Source organism: Aquarana catesbeiana, linkage group LG03 (genome assembly GCF_042186555.1).
Source record: "Aquarana catesbeiana isolate 2022-GZ linkage group LG03, ASM4218655v1, whole genome shotgun sequence".
NCBI classification, from domain to species: Eukaryota; Metazoa; Chordata; class Amphibia; order Anura; family Ranidae; genus Aquarana; species Aquarana catesbeiana.
This window is the reverse complement of record NC_133326.1, coordinates 132,216,449-132,232,959: the sequence shown is the minus strand read 5'-3', so window position 1 is coordinate 132,232,959 and position 16,511 is coordinate 132,216,449. Positions and strand designations below refer to the sequence as shown.

The window sequence follows — 16,511 nt, the reverse complement described above, 5'->3', positions numbered from 1 at the left end:
CACCAGTGTCAACCCAACCTTGAGCAATTTAACCTGTGTCCTGTACAGATTGGCATTGGTGAGATTAGAGCACATTTCAATTATCTGCTTTTATATATATATATATATATATATATATATATATATATATATATATATATATATATATATATATATGGGGGGGGGGGTTCTAACTAATACTGTAGATAGCTGTTCAAACAAAGGTGATATAATGTTGTCTTTTATCTTTATAGCGGATGAACGATAAGAAAGGGTGTGCCAATCAAACTATAATGTACCCTTGTGCAGACCTTTCACTGTGCAGACTAATAAAGATATATGTTTGTACATAGTATCCAGAAAATAAAACATATGTGTACACACCAAATATAAGTCCTAGAAACCAAGGTTATACTTCTGTAGGTCAATGCACTAAACAAATGTCATGGTGGCTATGTGGTGTATGCAGCATACCTTCTATCATACCTTCCATCAATCCCTATCACAGGGATTCCGTAGTTGTTTAACTGTGAAAGCAGCAGGGCATAAATGTTTATAGCTATTACACATATGGCTGGATTTGGGGTATGTTTTCCAAATGTTAGTGGATTTGTATCTGCATGGAGGAGTGTGGGTGGCTTAGAAAATTCTGCTATAAATGCTGGGATTCATGAGGCCAGTTTCACACAGATGTTACAAATGTAACAGATTTGGTGAGATGCTAATTCTTTTACTTTCACAGTACGCCATAATATTTCTTTTTTATCTAATAAAGAAAAACCCTCTAGTGTGCTAGAAGGATAATACATGTTTGTGAGAGTAGGTAAATTTCCAGGCTGACGTGCTGACGTTCCGCGTGTACCGTCCGCAGGACGGGTGTTCGCTTTAGCCGGCCGGCTGATTGCTATTTGCTGTTTTACTTCTACTACATTGTAAGCGCTTTTTTAAATTTATTAATAAACGCAAGTTATCAGGATTACGCTATGTCGATTCCTTTCCTTTTTCCGGGGAACTCCTGAGTGTTATCCATTCTGCTACCTTGGATTTTTACGCCTAATTGATCTGTGCTGTGACTGATCCCTCCGTGAGGCTTGGTGGAATGCTGCCCCCCAGATATTCCCTCTGGATAAAGGCCCCGACCGGGTAAAAGGTTGCAAGCTTTTAAAGCTTGCCTTGTGGTAAGCGTGCATTTTATATGGTGTCACCACAGCGGTGCGGTGGAGGAATTATTCACTCTTCTTATTGAATTGTCACAATAAAGACTGAGATATGGGCTTAAGGCTTTTCACATTTATTTAGATGGACAATTTTTTATATATGATTTTTTATACATGATTATTTATGCAATATACTCTATATTTTCTATTTTGGTGTTTATCACAATTTAATGTTTGTCATTAATGGTATTAGCGCTGCTACCTTTTATTTTATATGTTTTTGTGTGTATCCCACATTTAGCGGCTGCTCTTATTGGTATTCAATATTTTTTTCAGGGTCTACTTTTTTGTAATAATTGATGAAGGTCAATTTTTGTGTCACTATTTGCACGGTTTATTTCACCATCATACAGCGCGGTATTTTTTCCATCCTAAATTTCCAGGCTTGGCTGGCAGCCAAGCCTGGGTGTGATTTTGACCTGGGTTGGGAGTGGCTCAGGGTAGTGCTGGGTGACTCACAGCTAGCATCACAAGGGGTGTTCTGGGGAGCCCTGACCAATCCCCAATCTGGATTGGCAGGGGGCAGGCCTCCTTAAATACCCAGGGTTAGCCCAGCTGAGGGAGGAGTTGATCGGGTGGAAGATGAAGATGGAATGTTAGGCTGTCGGGGTCTTGGAGGGAGTTTCCCAGTTTCCCTCCCACAGAGGTGTCCTGACCAGGAGGCACAGGAGGAGCAAAGAGGACAGCGGGAGAACACTGCCGGGCAAGTCTCCAGGAGTTCCACAGAGGCAGCCAAGAGGGCTGGTGAGTGTTCACACAGTCGGGAGGACTGGGAGGCATGGAGTCAGCCTGCGGGTGGGACTGTGCTAGAAGTGTTCCCTTTAGTGAGACATGGGTTAGAAAATTAATTGTTGCTACTAGCAACCACCGGAAACCTCAGTGGCCATCTGCTCTCAGTTGCTCAGGCACAGTCATGCTGAGTGACATGTCTCCACATGCCTGCAAACTTCAGTTTGTCTAACAAGGGGTTACAGCAACATGCCAGGGGAGGGGCCTGCCTATCAGCTTCACAGATGCCAGCCTGTCTGGAAGCAAGGGGGGTGGTGCCACACCCTAGAGGAGACCCAGCGTTCCCTGCTAGCAGACACCACGAGGCGGAGGAGCAAGATGGCGGAGTGTGCTCCTGTGTTTCCAGCGCTGACCTGGTTGCCTGATCTGCAGGAACGGACACTGGTGGACACCGGTGTCCGGTTAGACAATCGCAGGGGATTTGCTCTCGGGATGATTGAGGGGACGGAGCGACTGTGCCTGCTGTGTCCAGAATGCCGGATACCGACTGCAGTGGTCAGTGCATGGATCCGGTGCAGTCATTGTGGCAAACTGCTCACCCGGATTGCTTCCAGCCAGCAGGAGCCACAGTACTACAGCTTGAACCTGCAGTCAGCACTGTGTTGTGTGCAGCCGCGGAAGTCCCGGAAGGCCAGATCGGGCCTGGAATTATTACCGAAAGGCCAGGTGGAGTCTGAGCCTGGTGACTCCCCTGTGAATATCTGTGCATGAGGGAAGAGGAGTCTGTCATGGCCTGCAGCCTGGTAAGGGACATAGTAACTGTAAGTACTGCCCAGCAGGAACCAGAAGTAGTCCCTGAAATGCCGGCTGGCTCTGTTACTCTAACTACTCTGTAACATCATTTACATCTCAAAATAAATTTGTAAGCAATTTTAATTTCTTGTAATGAAAAGACCTTTGCTTCTTTTAACCCTAATAGTATTATTAATATTAGTATTATTATCAGACCTCTACATTTACATGCTCATCACACTAGTGGAGAATGCTTCAAAACCAGTTGATAAATTATGAGGACCTCACAAAGAGATCTCACAAAGGGTTAATCAGTGAGCCACTGATCCAACTGGCAAGGAAGACTCAGCAGAATCTCTCCAATCACTGTTCTCTGGTTAAATGGTCACTTATTCTTGGCCAGTACCACAGTTACATAGTACACATAAATGAGGTCCATTTCATGCAATTTTCTTTCACTGTGTACCTTCAGTCTTTTCCTGGATCTCCTCTCCCTAACAGAAAACCCTTGAAAATGAAGGCTATACATCTGGTGAGTGTACCCTAAACCTGCAGGGTAAGGTGTGTATTATCTATATGTGTAGTATCTGAGAAATGTATTTTACTTCAGTTGTCTTATACAAATTGTATAGCAATACTACAGCTTAAAGTCATCAGTGACAAGTTATTATGTATCAAAATGTGTAATGTACTCACATTATAAACAAGAGGAGCCAAGAGAGAACTTTGCTTGTGCTCTGGTAATATGGGCTGTATCGTAACCAAAGACCTGTGTAATGGTTTCTAAATACCTTTTCAACTACTTTCTGCAGAAACTTTGCTGAAGAGACTGCGTGCATGTAATGTAGTCTTGGGACAGGTGATGGGATCCATTACCATGGTGGTATATTATTCTGAAGCGCTGAGATGCTTTGGAATCTTAGGTAGTTGATTAGCAGTTTTCTTTGACCTAACAATTACCCGAGTATTGATACTAGACTTCTGCTATTTCCTGACGGCTGCAATCAGGCTGGGGGGCTGTGTTAATAGCAAATAACAATCTTAGCAGTGTGTTTCTGCTCCTTCACTGTCCAATCAACAGGCTGCAGCATGAAAGATAAAACCACTAGTTTAATTAGTGTTTGCCCAGTTAAAGCTTTTTTTCTTAGTTTTGGACAGAATGGGAAAGGATCAGAACCCTTGTTTGGTTTTACTACTATCCCGGGTTTGTCGGAGAGTTTTCCCCTAACTTATTGTCCCAGTGACAATGATTTTAACAGGTGGAAAGTTAGGGAAAATCTACAACAGACACAGGCAGCAGTAAGAAAGTTGACAAGGTTTCTAGTCTTCACAACTAAAAAAGAATTTGAATTGCTGTAACAGGTGGCAATGTTACTGGTTATGCAGGACGTATTTTCCTCCACAAGGTGGCGGCAGCAGCATTTGTGCTTTTGTTGAAATTGACTTTAGACTATCGCACATTGGGAGATGTAGTCTTGATGGAGATCAAAGTCATTGCCAATACTGGGTAATCAATAACTGTACCCAGGGATACCTGAGAGCAGGAGGAGCGATATAAATAGAAAAGCCCGGGAAAGAGAAGGGCAGTTGGGAAGAGCGCCAACCAGAGAGCGGCTGCAGAGGAAGAGGTCCTGTGCCTTGCTGGGAACGGAGGGAGCAGGCGAGTTGCTTATACGCTGAACACAGATGTACCTTGAACCAGGATGCTGGACTGAGCTAGGCTTTGATGCGCTTTTGGCTGTTCCGGTACCTGTTCTGGAACGCTAGTCTGTGATCCAGGCTGCTGCTGTTCGGGCCTGCTGGAGGATCCACAGAGGTGAACTGCCAAAATACTTGTCATTCTTCCCACCTCAGCTAATGTTCAACAAATAAAGGGTGGCCCCTCCACTGCTTCAGCCAATTGCTACAGGAGGAATTGAGAGAGAGAGAGAATGGTGAGTGGGTTGCGGATCCACAGTTAAGCTGAACCATCTACGGTGTTGTTAGTCTCCACTTGCAAGATGCTGCGGGTATAAGTTTCCCACACACCATTGCTCTAACTGCTGCTGAATTTGGCACAACGTGGCCAATTCACCTCTTCTTTTCATCCCACTGAAAAACTGTGCACACTTTTCATCTAATTATTTAACTGTATCCAAATATAAATCCAACTCCTGAGGTGCAGTACTGTAAACACTCAAACCATAGACATATTCAATATCTGCATGCCCATGTCTTCAAGGGCCCCAACCTAGCCAGCGGAGAATACACATTAAGGACTATGGTCAGATAGCTTCATCCTGGGGGCAGATTTGTGTTTGACTTTAAATTAATACTCTCAGGCCTAAACCTAGTCCCTTGTCAGAAGAGCTCTCAAGTGACACAGCCTGATCTCTGTTGATACTTATGTGGTCACTTGCAAAAGTTCATCCCATGAGGAGAGCTATCGTTTATGCTATTTGGGTCATGGTAAGCTGGAGTTTAAAAACATTGCAAGGGACTTTGTGAAGCTGTTTGTGTACTCATTATTGTGTTTAATGCAGCTTGACTCTAACTTGTCAATACATTCTGTTATTCTTTCATAGAGTTATAAGTCTAATTCTTGTGTGCTCATTAAAGTTGCCAGGAAGATATACTGGTGGTGTCAGTGAGGTGTCAGTGAGGTTAAAGCCTCACCCAGGGCTGGACAGGAGCAGAGGACCCATAATAACCAGTGGTTCCCGCAGGGTGTGCGCTACAATAAGATTATTTACACTGAGATGATCTATTTAACATGTTTTTCTAACTATCCTGTTATAAGTACAATCAGAGAGAGAGACATTAAAGCTGAGTGGGGGGAAACACAATACCAGTTTTCATCTTGTCTCATTCAGGTATAGTGAGGCGAATATGAAGGGTAGACAATGGTAGTACATGGATGTGACTCTTGCAACGTGTTTTGTCTAAGAGTAGGTGGAAATATTTTTTTGCATATTATATGTTGCTGTCAATTTGTTATCTACCTACCAAATATCTACTTAGATGGATGCAGCATCAGTCCCCTGCCAGCTCTAAGGCTGAGAACCAAGCAATCAAACACTGCTGATCGCTCGTTTCTCAGGGCTCCCTAAGCAGAGATGTGGTGACTGTCTCTCTGCTCTATCCCCAGCACTCACTGGAGCACTGGGCTGTGGAGGTGGTGAGAGCAGCTGGCTCAGTGTCTCAGCAGCTTGCTGAGAGGCTGAGCTGGCTGCTGGTCCAGGCATGAGGGTGGATAACGACCATATGGTCGTGATCTTTCCCGAGCCCGGACCGGCTCTGTGAGGTCAGCTGACAGAGGGCTTCAGCCCACTGTCTGCTGGAAATGGGTCACAGGAGTGCCAAATGATCTGCACATCTGTGATCCACAGGAGAAGTACAGCCAAAGCTTCTCTTTTAAATTTAACTATGATGATATAGCTTTGCTTTTGTGCAAAACCTTTTCAGTGCAAATATAATGGCATTAGGATTATGGGTTATGTTTAGGAAATAATGTATATTATTATTTATTATATCTTTTCATGTGACAACATTGAAGAAATGACACTTTGCTGCAATGGGGGTTATTTACGAAAGGCAATTCCACTTTGCACTTGAAAGTGCACTGAAACTGCACTTTCAAGTGCAGTCGCTGTAGATCTGATAGGGACATGCAAGGAAAATAAAAAACAGCATTTTAGCTTGCACATGATTGGATGACAAAATCAGCAGAGGTTCCCCTTATTTCAGATCATCCCCTCAGATCTACAGCGACTGCACTTCCGAGTGCACTTGCAGTGCACTTGTAGTGCAAAGTGAATTTTCCTTTTGTAAATAACCCCCAATGTAAAGTAGTGAGTGTACAGCTTGTAAAACATTGTAAATTTGCTGTCCCCTCAAAATAACTCAACACACAGCCATTAATGTCTAAACCGCTGGCAACAAATGTGAGTACATCCCTAAGTGAAAATATCCAAGTTGGTCCCAATTAGCCATTTTCCTTCTCTCGTGTCATGTGACTCGTTAGTGTTACAAGGTCTCAGGTGTGAATGGGGAGCAGGTGTGTTAAATTTGGTGGTATCGCTCTCACTCTCATACTGGTCACTGGAAGTTCAACATGGCACCTCATGGCAAAGAATTCTCTGAGGATCTGAAAAAAAGAATTGTTGCTCTACATAAAGATGGCCTAGGCCATAAGAAGATTGCCAAGACCCTGAAACTGAGCTGCAACACGGTGGCCAAGACCATACAGCGGTTTAACAGGACAGGTTCCACTCAGGACAGGCCTCACCATGGTCAACCAAAGTAGTTGAGTGCACATGCTCAGTGTCATATCCAGCCTCTTCTAAAGATAATGCACAAGAAAGCCCGCAAACAGTTTGCTGAAGACAAGCAGATTAAGGACATGGATTATTGGAACCAAGTCCTGTGGTCTGATGAAACCAAGTTAAACTTATTTGGTTCAGATGTTGTCAAGCGTGTGTCGGGCGGCAACTAGGTGAGGAGTAAAAAGACAACTGTATCTTGCCTACAGTCAAGCATGGTGGTGGGAGTGTCATGGTCTGGGGCTGCATGAGTGCTGCCGGAACTGGGGAGCTACAGTTCATTGAGGGAACCATGAATGCCAACATATACTGTGACATACTGAAACAAAGCATGATCCCCTCCCTTCAGAGACTGGGCCACAGGGCAGTATTCCAACATGATAACGACCCCAAACACACCTCCAAAACGACCACTGCTTTGCTAAAGAAGTTGAGGGTAAAGGTGATGGACTGGCCAAGCATGTCTACAGACCTAAACCCTATTGAGCATCTGTGGGGCATCCTCAAATGGAAGATGGAGGAGCGCAAGGTCTCTAACATCCACCAGCTCCGTGATGTCATCATGGAGAAGTGGAAGAGGACTCCAGTGGAAACCTGTGAAGCTCTGGTGAACTCCATGCCCAAGAGGGTTAAGGCAGTGCTTGAAAATAATGGTGGCCACACAAAATATTGACACTTTGGGCCCAATTTGGACATTTCACTTAGGGGTGTACTCACTTTTGTTGCCAGTGGTTTAAACATTAATGGCTGTGTGTTGAGTTATTTTGAGCGAACAGCAAATTTACACTGTTATATTAGCTGTACACTTACTACTTTACATTGTAGTAAAGTGTCAATTCTTCAGTGTTGTCACATGAAAAGATATAATAACATATTTACAATGTGAATGTGTGTGTGTGTTGTCGGGGGAGGGGGCAGAGAAAGGGCAATACACTGATCTTCCCAGTGAATGGCTGTTATCCCAGCACAGCCAGAAACCTGACCACATTGGGATGGATGTGCTTCTTTGCCTAGCATTGTCAGTTTGAAGTATGAAAGCAGGTGGGGGTTGACAGGATCACCAGGAATTTTACACAAAGGAAGCAATGCAATGAGAACAGGATACTTTTTACCACAAGGACATGGTACAACATATACACATCAGAAATCTGAAATGTTTGGGTAACAAATTCTTTAAGGGTCAGGTTAAAGGTTAGATTTAACCTTTAGCGTGTGTTTACCCAACCGTATTTTTTTTTTTTTTATAGTTTTAGATAGAGTTGGAAGGTGTAGAACCCCAGTAAAGTTTTTAATTGCTGTATGTGTCCCCATTGGGTAGATTCACCCCACTTATTTGTTTTGGCAACCATTGCATCCAAGACAACAAAGTGCTGGGAATTCTAAAATTTTACAGTTCTAACCAGAACAAGAGGTGAGGGGAAATATTCTAATGGGGAATTCCTGTTACTTCCTGTTGTGTCAGCACAAGAAGGAGAGACAAAATCCCAACAAGACACAGACAGGAAAAAAATAAGCTCAGAGGGCTTTAACCCTTCTCAAATCTACCCAAAACTGAAAGAGAAAAAAATAGTTTGGGCTATGCATACACTTTAAGGGGTCAGGCTAAAGGACATGGTGTAGGGTACAAATTGGGGATCCGAATGAGGTCTAATAATCATTGGTAAGGTTTAAGTTTACTGTACATGGGTTGAGATTGGCTAAATTTAAGGTTTGGGATTAAATGTTAGATGGCGGTTTTCAATGAGGGTGCCAAAATATTATATGCACTAACATGATGGAATTGATGTGATGGAAACGCATCTGTATACAGTTTATTCATGTAAAACTTTGTGTCCCCACATTAAAAAGGAAGTGTGACCATTTTCAGAAATGGATATTGAATGCACTGTAATGAAGAATTTGATTTCTCTTTACAATAATTGCATACAGTATTTGGTTTATCTAATGCGAAAAGCCTTAGTAGATATTATATATTAAAAAAAAAGAAAATTGAATATCAGATACATTTGTAAATTTGAACAATTTCCCCTTGTCATAAACTGACTTCTTCCCCTTAAGAAACAAAAGCTATGTGTTGTAATTTTTTCTGTATTAAGGTGTCATAAGCAAATAGTGGTAGTACAATAAATAGTTTAGGACAGGGATATGCAATTAGCGGACCTCCAGCTGTTGCAAAACTACAAGTCCCATCATGCCTCTGCCTCTGGGTGTCATACTTGTAGCTGTCAGAGTCTTGCTATGCCTCATAGGAATTGTAGTTCTGCAACAGCTGGAGGTCCGCTAATTGCATATCCCTGGTATAGGAGTTATCCTTAACATCTGCTTACACTGCATGTTTTATTTATATTTTATATATTATATTATTTAAGAACAAAGGGTCTAAAGTTACATACACCCACACTGTAGGTCCCACCACTGCGCCAAGATATTATATTGAAGTTAAATGATACAGCTGCCACTTAAATAAACAAATGATCATAAAACATCTACTGTATAAACTAATGAGGTAAAAAGTGGTGTTGAGTAAAGAAGATAAATGAATGATGTGTAAACAGTGATCATAAATGAAAATGACCCAGTGACAAGTGATAAATCAATATCATACATGAATAGATCAATGAGCATCAAAGTCCACTAAATCAGTACTTCAGATATACAAAATGGAAATCAATGAAAGTTCAAAAAGTGTTGTAAGAAGGGTGTAAACATCAAGCTCATCCACCACGCCACGTGCAAATGGTGACTCCACTCCCCTCTAGGTGTCCGCTCACCAGATGAAGTTGCCTTGCACTCTCATGCTCGGCAAATAAGCATCAACTCACACAGGGTTAAATATTAACATCAATCTCCAATCCTTAATGTATATAAAAAATCAAAGTGATCCAATAGTGCAGTATCTTTTGATCAAATTTATTAAAATTAAAAGGCTTCAAACATTGCACTCACACTAAATCAGATAACATTACACATGTAATGAATCCACTGCAGCAGCATAAGACTGTCATAGCATGGTCACAGCGGATCCAGTGTGTATGTAGCGATATCTCACCCACACCAAAAATTGTCACCGCCAGAGCGTCACTTCCAGTAATTGCGTCTGATATCACTCTTGGTTGCCGTACAGCCACGTCCTGATGCTTTTCGTCATCACGACTTCCTCCTGGCATATACTATTAAAAATTCTATAATTACTATAACATTATATAACCATAAAATAAACATAAAATATGATACAAACAACCCATTCCTAACTATAGGCTCATAAGCAGGGGTGGACTGACAACTCATGGGGCCCCCAGGCAATAGGAGATTATGGGGCCCCCACGCAATCAGAGATTATGGGGCCACATAGTATACACACACACAGTATACACATACATGTAAACACAGTATACACAGACATGTTTCTATTGGTTGTCCCTGGTCCATACTGTCTATTGGCTGTCCCTGATCCATACTGTCCCTGGTTTTACTGAGGCTTGCAACCCTGATGGGGCCCCCTAGTGGCCCAGGGCCCTCGGGCAGTGCCCGAGTGGCTCAATGGTCAGTCCGCCCCTGCTCATAAGTCCATCAATTCATAAATTTAAATAAAAATTACTTATCAAGCAATTCAGATCCAGCTCACCGTTTAACTCCCAGGAGCCAAACTCTTTAATAGAAAAATCCACTTGGTTTCTCTTTGTGATAGGTCCCTAACCCGGTTAGATCCCCTCCACGATGGAGAGACATAATCTAAATCCAAACTGGGCCCAATTATCCATTTTCCCTCCCCGGTGTCATGCAACTCATTAGTGTTACAAGGTCTCAGGTGTGAAAGGGGAGCAGGTGTGTTAAATTCGGTTTCATCGCTCTCACTCTCTCATACTGGTCACTGGAAGTTCAACATGGCACCTCATGGCAAAGAACTCTGTGAGGATCTGAAAAAAGAATTGTTGCTCTGCATAAAGATGGCCTCGGCTATAAGAAGATTGCCAAGACTCTGAAACTGAGCTGCAGCATGGTGGCCAAGACCTTACAGCAGTTTATGAGGACAGGTTCCACTCAGAACAGGCCTCGCCATGGTCGACCAAAGAAGTTGAGTGCATGTGCTCAGCATCATATCCAGAGGTTGTCTTTGCGAAATAGACACATGAGTGCTGCCAGCATTGCTGCAGAGGTTGAAGGGGTGGGGGGTCAGCCTGTCAGTGCTCAGACCATACACTGCACACTGCATCAAATTGGTCTGCATGGCTGTTGTCCCAGAAGGAAGCCTCCTCTAAAGATGATTCACAAGAAAGCCCGTAAACAGTTTGCTGAAGACAAGCAGACTAAGGACACTGGAACCATGACCTGTGGTCTGATGTGACCAAGATAAACCTTTTTGGTTCAGATGGTGTCAAGCGTGTGTGGCGGCAACCAGGTGAGGAGTACAAAGACAAGTGTGTCTTGCCTACACTTAAGCATGATGGTGAGAGTGTTATGGTCTGGGGCTGCATGAGTGCTGCTGGCACTGGGGAGCTACAGTTTATTGAGGGAACCATGAATACCAACATGTATTGTGACATACTGAAACAAAGCATGATCCCTTCCTTTCGGAGACTGGGCCGCAGAGCAGTATTCCAACATAATGACCCCAAAAACACCTGCCTTGCTAAAGAAGCTGAAGGTAAAGGTGATGGACTGGCCAAGCATGTCTCCAGACCTAAACCCTATTGAGCATCTGTGGGGCATCCTTAAATGAAACGTGGAGGAGCGCAAGGTCTCCTACATCCACCAGCTCCATGATGTCTTCATGGAGGAGTGGAAGAGGACTCCAGTGGCAACCTGTGAAACTGAGAGTTAAGGCAGTGCTGGAAAATAATGGTGGTCACACAAAATATTGCTACAGGCATACCCCACTTTTAAGTACACAATGGGGTTTATTTACTAAAGCTGGAAAGTGCAAAACCAGGCTCACTTCTGCATAAAAACCAATGAGCTTTTAACCTCAGATTGTTCAATTAAGCTTTGGTAATAATACCTGGAAGCTCATTGGTTTATATGCAGAAGTGAGCCTGATTTTGCACTTTCCAGCTTTAGTAAATATACCCCATTGTGTACTTAAAAGTGGAGTATGCCTGTATTTTGGGCCCAATTTGGACATTTTCACTTAGGGGTGTACTCACTTTTGTTGCCAGCGGTTTAGACATTAATGACTGTGTGTTGAGTTATTTTGAGGGGACATCAAATTTACAGTTATACAAGCTGTACACTCACTACTTTACATTGTAGCAAAGTGTAATTTCTTCGGTGATGTCACATGAAAAGATATAATAAAATATTTACAAAAATGTGAGGGGTATACTCACTTTTGTCAGATACTGTATATATAGTGCCTTGAAAAAGTATTCATACCCCTTGAATTGTTCTACATTTTGTCTTGTTACTTACAACCAAAAATGTAAATGTATTTTATTGGAATTTTACGCGATAGACCAACACAAAGTGGCACATAATTGTGAAGTGGAAGGAAAATGATAAATGGTTTTAAACATTTTTTACAAATAAATATCTGAAAAGTGTGGTGTGCATTTGTATTCAGCCCCCCCGAGTCAATACTTTGTAGAACCACCTTTTACTGCAATTACAGCTGCAAGTCATTTTGGGTATGTCTCCAATTGCCTTCAGAAGTCACCTAATTAGTAAATAAAGTCCACTTGTGTGTAATTTAATCTCACAATAAATACAGATGTTCTGCAAAGCCCTCAGAGGTTTGTTCGAGAACCTTAGTGAACAAACAGCATCATGAAGGTAAAGGAACGCACCAGAGAGGTCAGGGGTAAAGTTGTGGAGAAGGTTAAAGCAGGGTTAGATTATAAAAAAATATCCCAAGCTTTGAACATCTCATGGATCACTGATCAATCCATCATCTGAAAAAGAATAGAGTATGGCACAACTGGAGACCTACCAAGACATGGCCGTCCACCTCAACTAACAGGGAGAGCATTCATCAGAGAAGCAGCCAAGAGGCCCATGGTAACTCTGGAGGAGCTGCAGAGATCCACAGCTCAGGTGAAAGAATCTGTCCACATGACAACTATTAGTCGTGCGCTCCACAAATGTGGCCTTTATGGAAGAGTGGCAAGAAGAAAACCATTGTTGAAAGAAAGCCATAAGAAGTCCCGTTTGCAGTTTGCGAGAAGCCATGTGGGGCACACAGCAAACATGTGGAAGAATGTGCTCTGGTCAGATGAGACCAAAGTTTAACTTTTTAGTCTAAAATTAAAATACAAGTTGTGGCGGAAAACTAACACTAACAACGTGAAACATGGTGGTGGGAGCATCATGTTGTGGGGATGCTTTTCTTCATCAGGGACAGGGAAGCTGGTCAGAGTTGATGGGAAGATGGATTGAGCCAAATACAGGGCAAATCTTAGAAGAAAACCTGTTAAAGTCTGCAAAAGATTTGAGACTGGGGCGGAGGTTCACCTTCCAGCAGGACAGCGATCCTAAAGCTACAGCCAGAGCTACAATGGAAAAGTTTAGGTCAAAGCATATTCATATGTTAGAATGGCCCAGTCTGAATCCAATTGAGAATCTGTGGCAAGACTTGAAAATTGCTGTTCACAGACCCTCTCCGTCCAATTTGACAGAACTTGAGCTATTTTGCAAAGAAGAATGGGCAAAAACGTCACACTCTAGATGTGCAAAGCTGGTAGAGACATACCCAAAATGACTTTCAGCTGTAATTGCAGTGAAAGGTGGTTCTACAAAGTATTGACTCAGGGGGGCTGAATACAAATGCCCCCCACACTTTTCACATATTTATTTGTAAAAAATTTTGGAAACCATTTATCATTTTCTTCCACTTCACAATTATGTGCCACTTTGTGTTGGTCTATCACATAAAATCCCAATAAAATACATTTACGCTGTTTGGTTGTAACATGACTAAATGTGGAAAATGTCAAGGGATATGAATACTTTTTCAAGACACTGTGTGTGTATATATATATATATATATATATATATTAAACTCCTGGGATATTGATGTAGTCAGTTAAATAGCGAAGGGGTTGTTAATCTGTTTCAGCTGCTTTGGTGTTAATGAAATTAACAACGGGTGCACTAGATGGGCAACAATGAGATGATCTTCAAAACAGGAATGGTTTTACAGGTGGATGCCATTTTTTTCCCTACTCATCTTTTCTAACTGTTTTTCACTAGTTTTGCATTTGGCTAGGGTCAGTGTCACTACTGGTAGCATGAGGCGATACTTGGAGCCTATAGGGTTTGCACAGGCAGTCCAACTCCTCCAGGGTGGCACATCAATACGTGCCATTGCCAGAAGGTTTGCTGTGTCTCCCAGCACAGTCTCAAGAGCATGGAGGAGATTCCAGGAGACAGTTACCCTAGGAGAGCTGGACAGGCCCGTAGAAGGTCATTAACCTATCACCAGGACTGGTATCTGCTACTTTTTGCAAGGAGGAACAGGATAAGCACTGCCAGAGCCCTACAAAATTACCTCTAGCAGGCCACTGGTGTAAATGTCTCTGACCAAAAAATCAGTAACAGACTTCATGAGGGTGGCCTGAGGGCCTGATATCCTCTAGTGGGCCCTTTGCTCACTGCTTGGCACCGTGGAGCTCAATTGCCATTTGCCATTGAACACCAGAATTGGCAGGTCTGCCACTGGTGTCCTGTGCTTTTCACAGATGAGAGCAGGTTCACCTTGAGCACATGTGACAGACATGAAAGGGTCTGGAGAAGCCATTAAGAACATTATGCTGCCTGTAATATCGTTCAGCATAACCAGTTTGGTGGTGGGCCAGTGATGGTCTGGGGAGGCATATCCACGGAGGGACGCACAGGCCTCTACAGGCTAGACAATGAAACCCTGACTGCCATTAGGTATCGGGATGAAATCCTTGGACCCATTGTCAAATCCTACGCTGGTGCAGTGGGTCCTGGGTTCCTCCTGGTGCATGACAATGCCTGGCCTCATGTGGTGAGAGTATGCAGCCAGTTCCTGGAGGATGAAGGAATTGATACCATTGAATGGCCCCCATGCTCGCCTGACCTGAATCCAATAGAACACCTCTGGGACATTATGTTTTGATCCATCTGACGCCGTCAGGTTGCACCTCAGTCTGTTCAGGAGCTCAGTGATGCCCTGGTCCAGATCTGGGAGGAAATACCCCAGGACACCATCCGTTGTCTCATTAGGAGCATACCCCGATGTTATCAGGCATGCATACAAGCATGTGGGGGCCATACAAACTACTGAGTACCATTTTGAGTTGCTGCAATGAAACTTCAGCAAAATGGTCTAGCCTGCTGCATCATTTTTTTACTTTGATTTTCAGGGTGTCTTTGAATTCAGCCCTCTGTATGTTGATCATTTTCATTTTCATTAAATGATGTGGTATCCTTTCATTCCCAACACATTACCCAGTCCATATCAGTATAGATATCAAGCATGATATTTTTCCTAATTGAGAGCTGATGTGTTTTCAAAGTGTTCCTTTCAGTTTTTGCGCAGTGTGTATATATATATATATATATATATATATATATATATATATATATATATATATATATATATATATATATATGTGTGTGTGCACGTTTTTTCCTCCCCATGATGCTTATTTATTTTCTATGAATTTTTTTTTATTCATGTAGAAAACTTTATTGAAAAAGTCAGACAATTCCAGAGCAGTAAGAAACTGTGTTGCATAGCATATGCAGCAAAAGGTTACAATGGTGACACAATCATAAGATATAGCAGATATAGCCAGATACACAGGGCCGGATTTCCCACAAGGCCACTGAGGCCAGGCCTCGGGGCGGCAGTGGTGCAGGGGCGGCGCCGCTCCTGCGGCGACTTTTCGGCTTTCGCGGCCGCCCCCCCCGCACTGGCATAGCAGCATGGCAGATGCGGCAGGTCTGTGCCTTCTCTAATATCACTGCACTGCCCCCTCACCACACTGCCTGTCTTATTCACACAAAACATAAAGCACGGCAAAGGGCGGGACTTTTTAAGTTAAGAAGTGGGTGATTGGTTGCTAGGCAGTGGGGCAGTCCCAGCAATAAATCACTCACTTTTAACATGAAAAGTCCCGCCCGTTGTCCAGAGCGGCCAGGCTCCATGTCTTGTGTGAATAAGATAGGGTTCTTTGGGGAGGGGGGAGTGCTGTGCTGTAAAGGAGTTTGATATTGAGAGAGGACTATGATGGGGGCTCAGTCTGTGATTGGGGGGGGGGTCAGTCTGTGATTTGGGGGGTCAGTCTGTGATTTGGGGGGTCAGTCTGTGATGGGGGTCTGCGATGGGGAGTCTGTGATGGGTCAGGACCAGTTTGTGATGGGGGGTCAGTCTGTGATAGGGGGTCTGTGATGGGGGGGTCAGTCTATGATGGGGGGGTCTGCTATGGGTCAGGTCAGTCTGTAATGGGGTCTGTGATGGGGGGTCAGTCTGTAATGAGGGGTCTGTGATTTGGGGGGGTCAGTCTGTGATGGGAGGGTCTGTGATGGG

General features: G+C 43.3%; 1 protein-coding gene across 3 annotated transcripts in view; it reads left to right on the top strand.

The window, feature by feature from the left end:
* Positions 1-3,127: 3,127 nt before the first annotated feature.
* Positions 3,128-16,511, top strand: part of MIOX (myo-inositol oxygenase) — a 46,329-nt gene continuing 32,945 nt past the window's right edge. The window contains exon 1 of one of the 3 annotated variants that reach the window (XM_073619261.1): positions 3,128-3,249. In XM_073619261.1, coding sequence (XP_073475362.1) covers positions 3,160-3,249 — 90 coding nt within the window. In that variant the 5' untranslated portion in view covers positions 3,128-3,159. Of the gene's footprint in view, positions 3,279-16,511 lie in introns of all 3 variants that reach the window. The other 2 variants (XM_073619264.1, XM_073619265.1) reach the window with 2 other exon arrangements.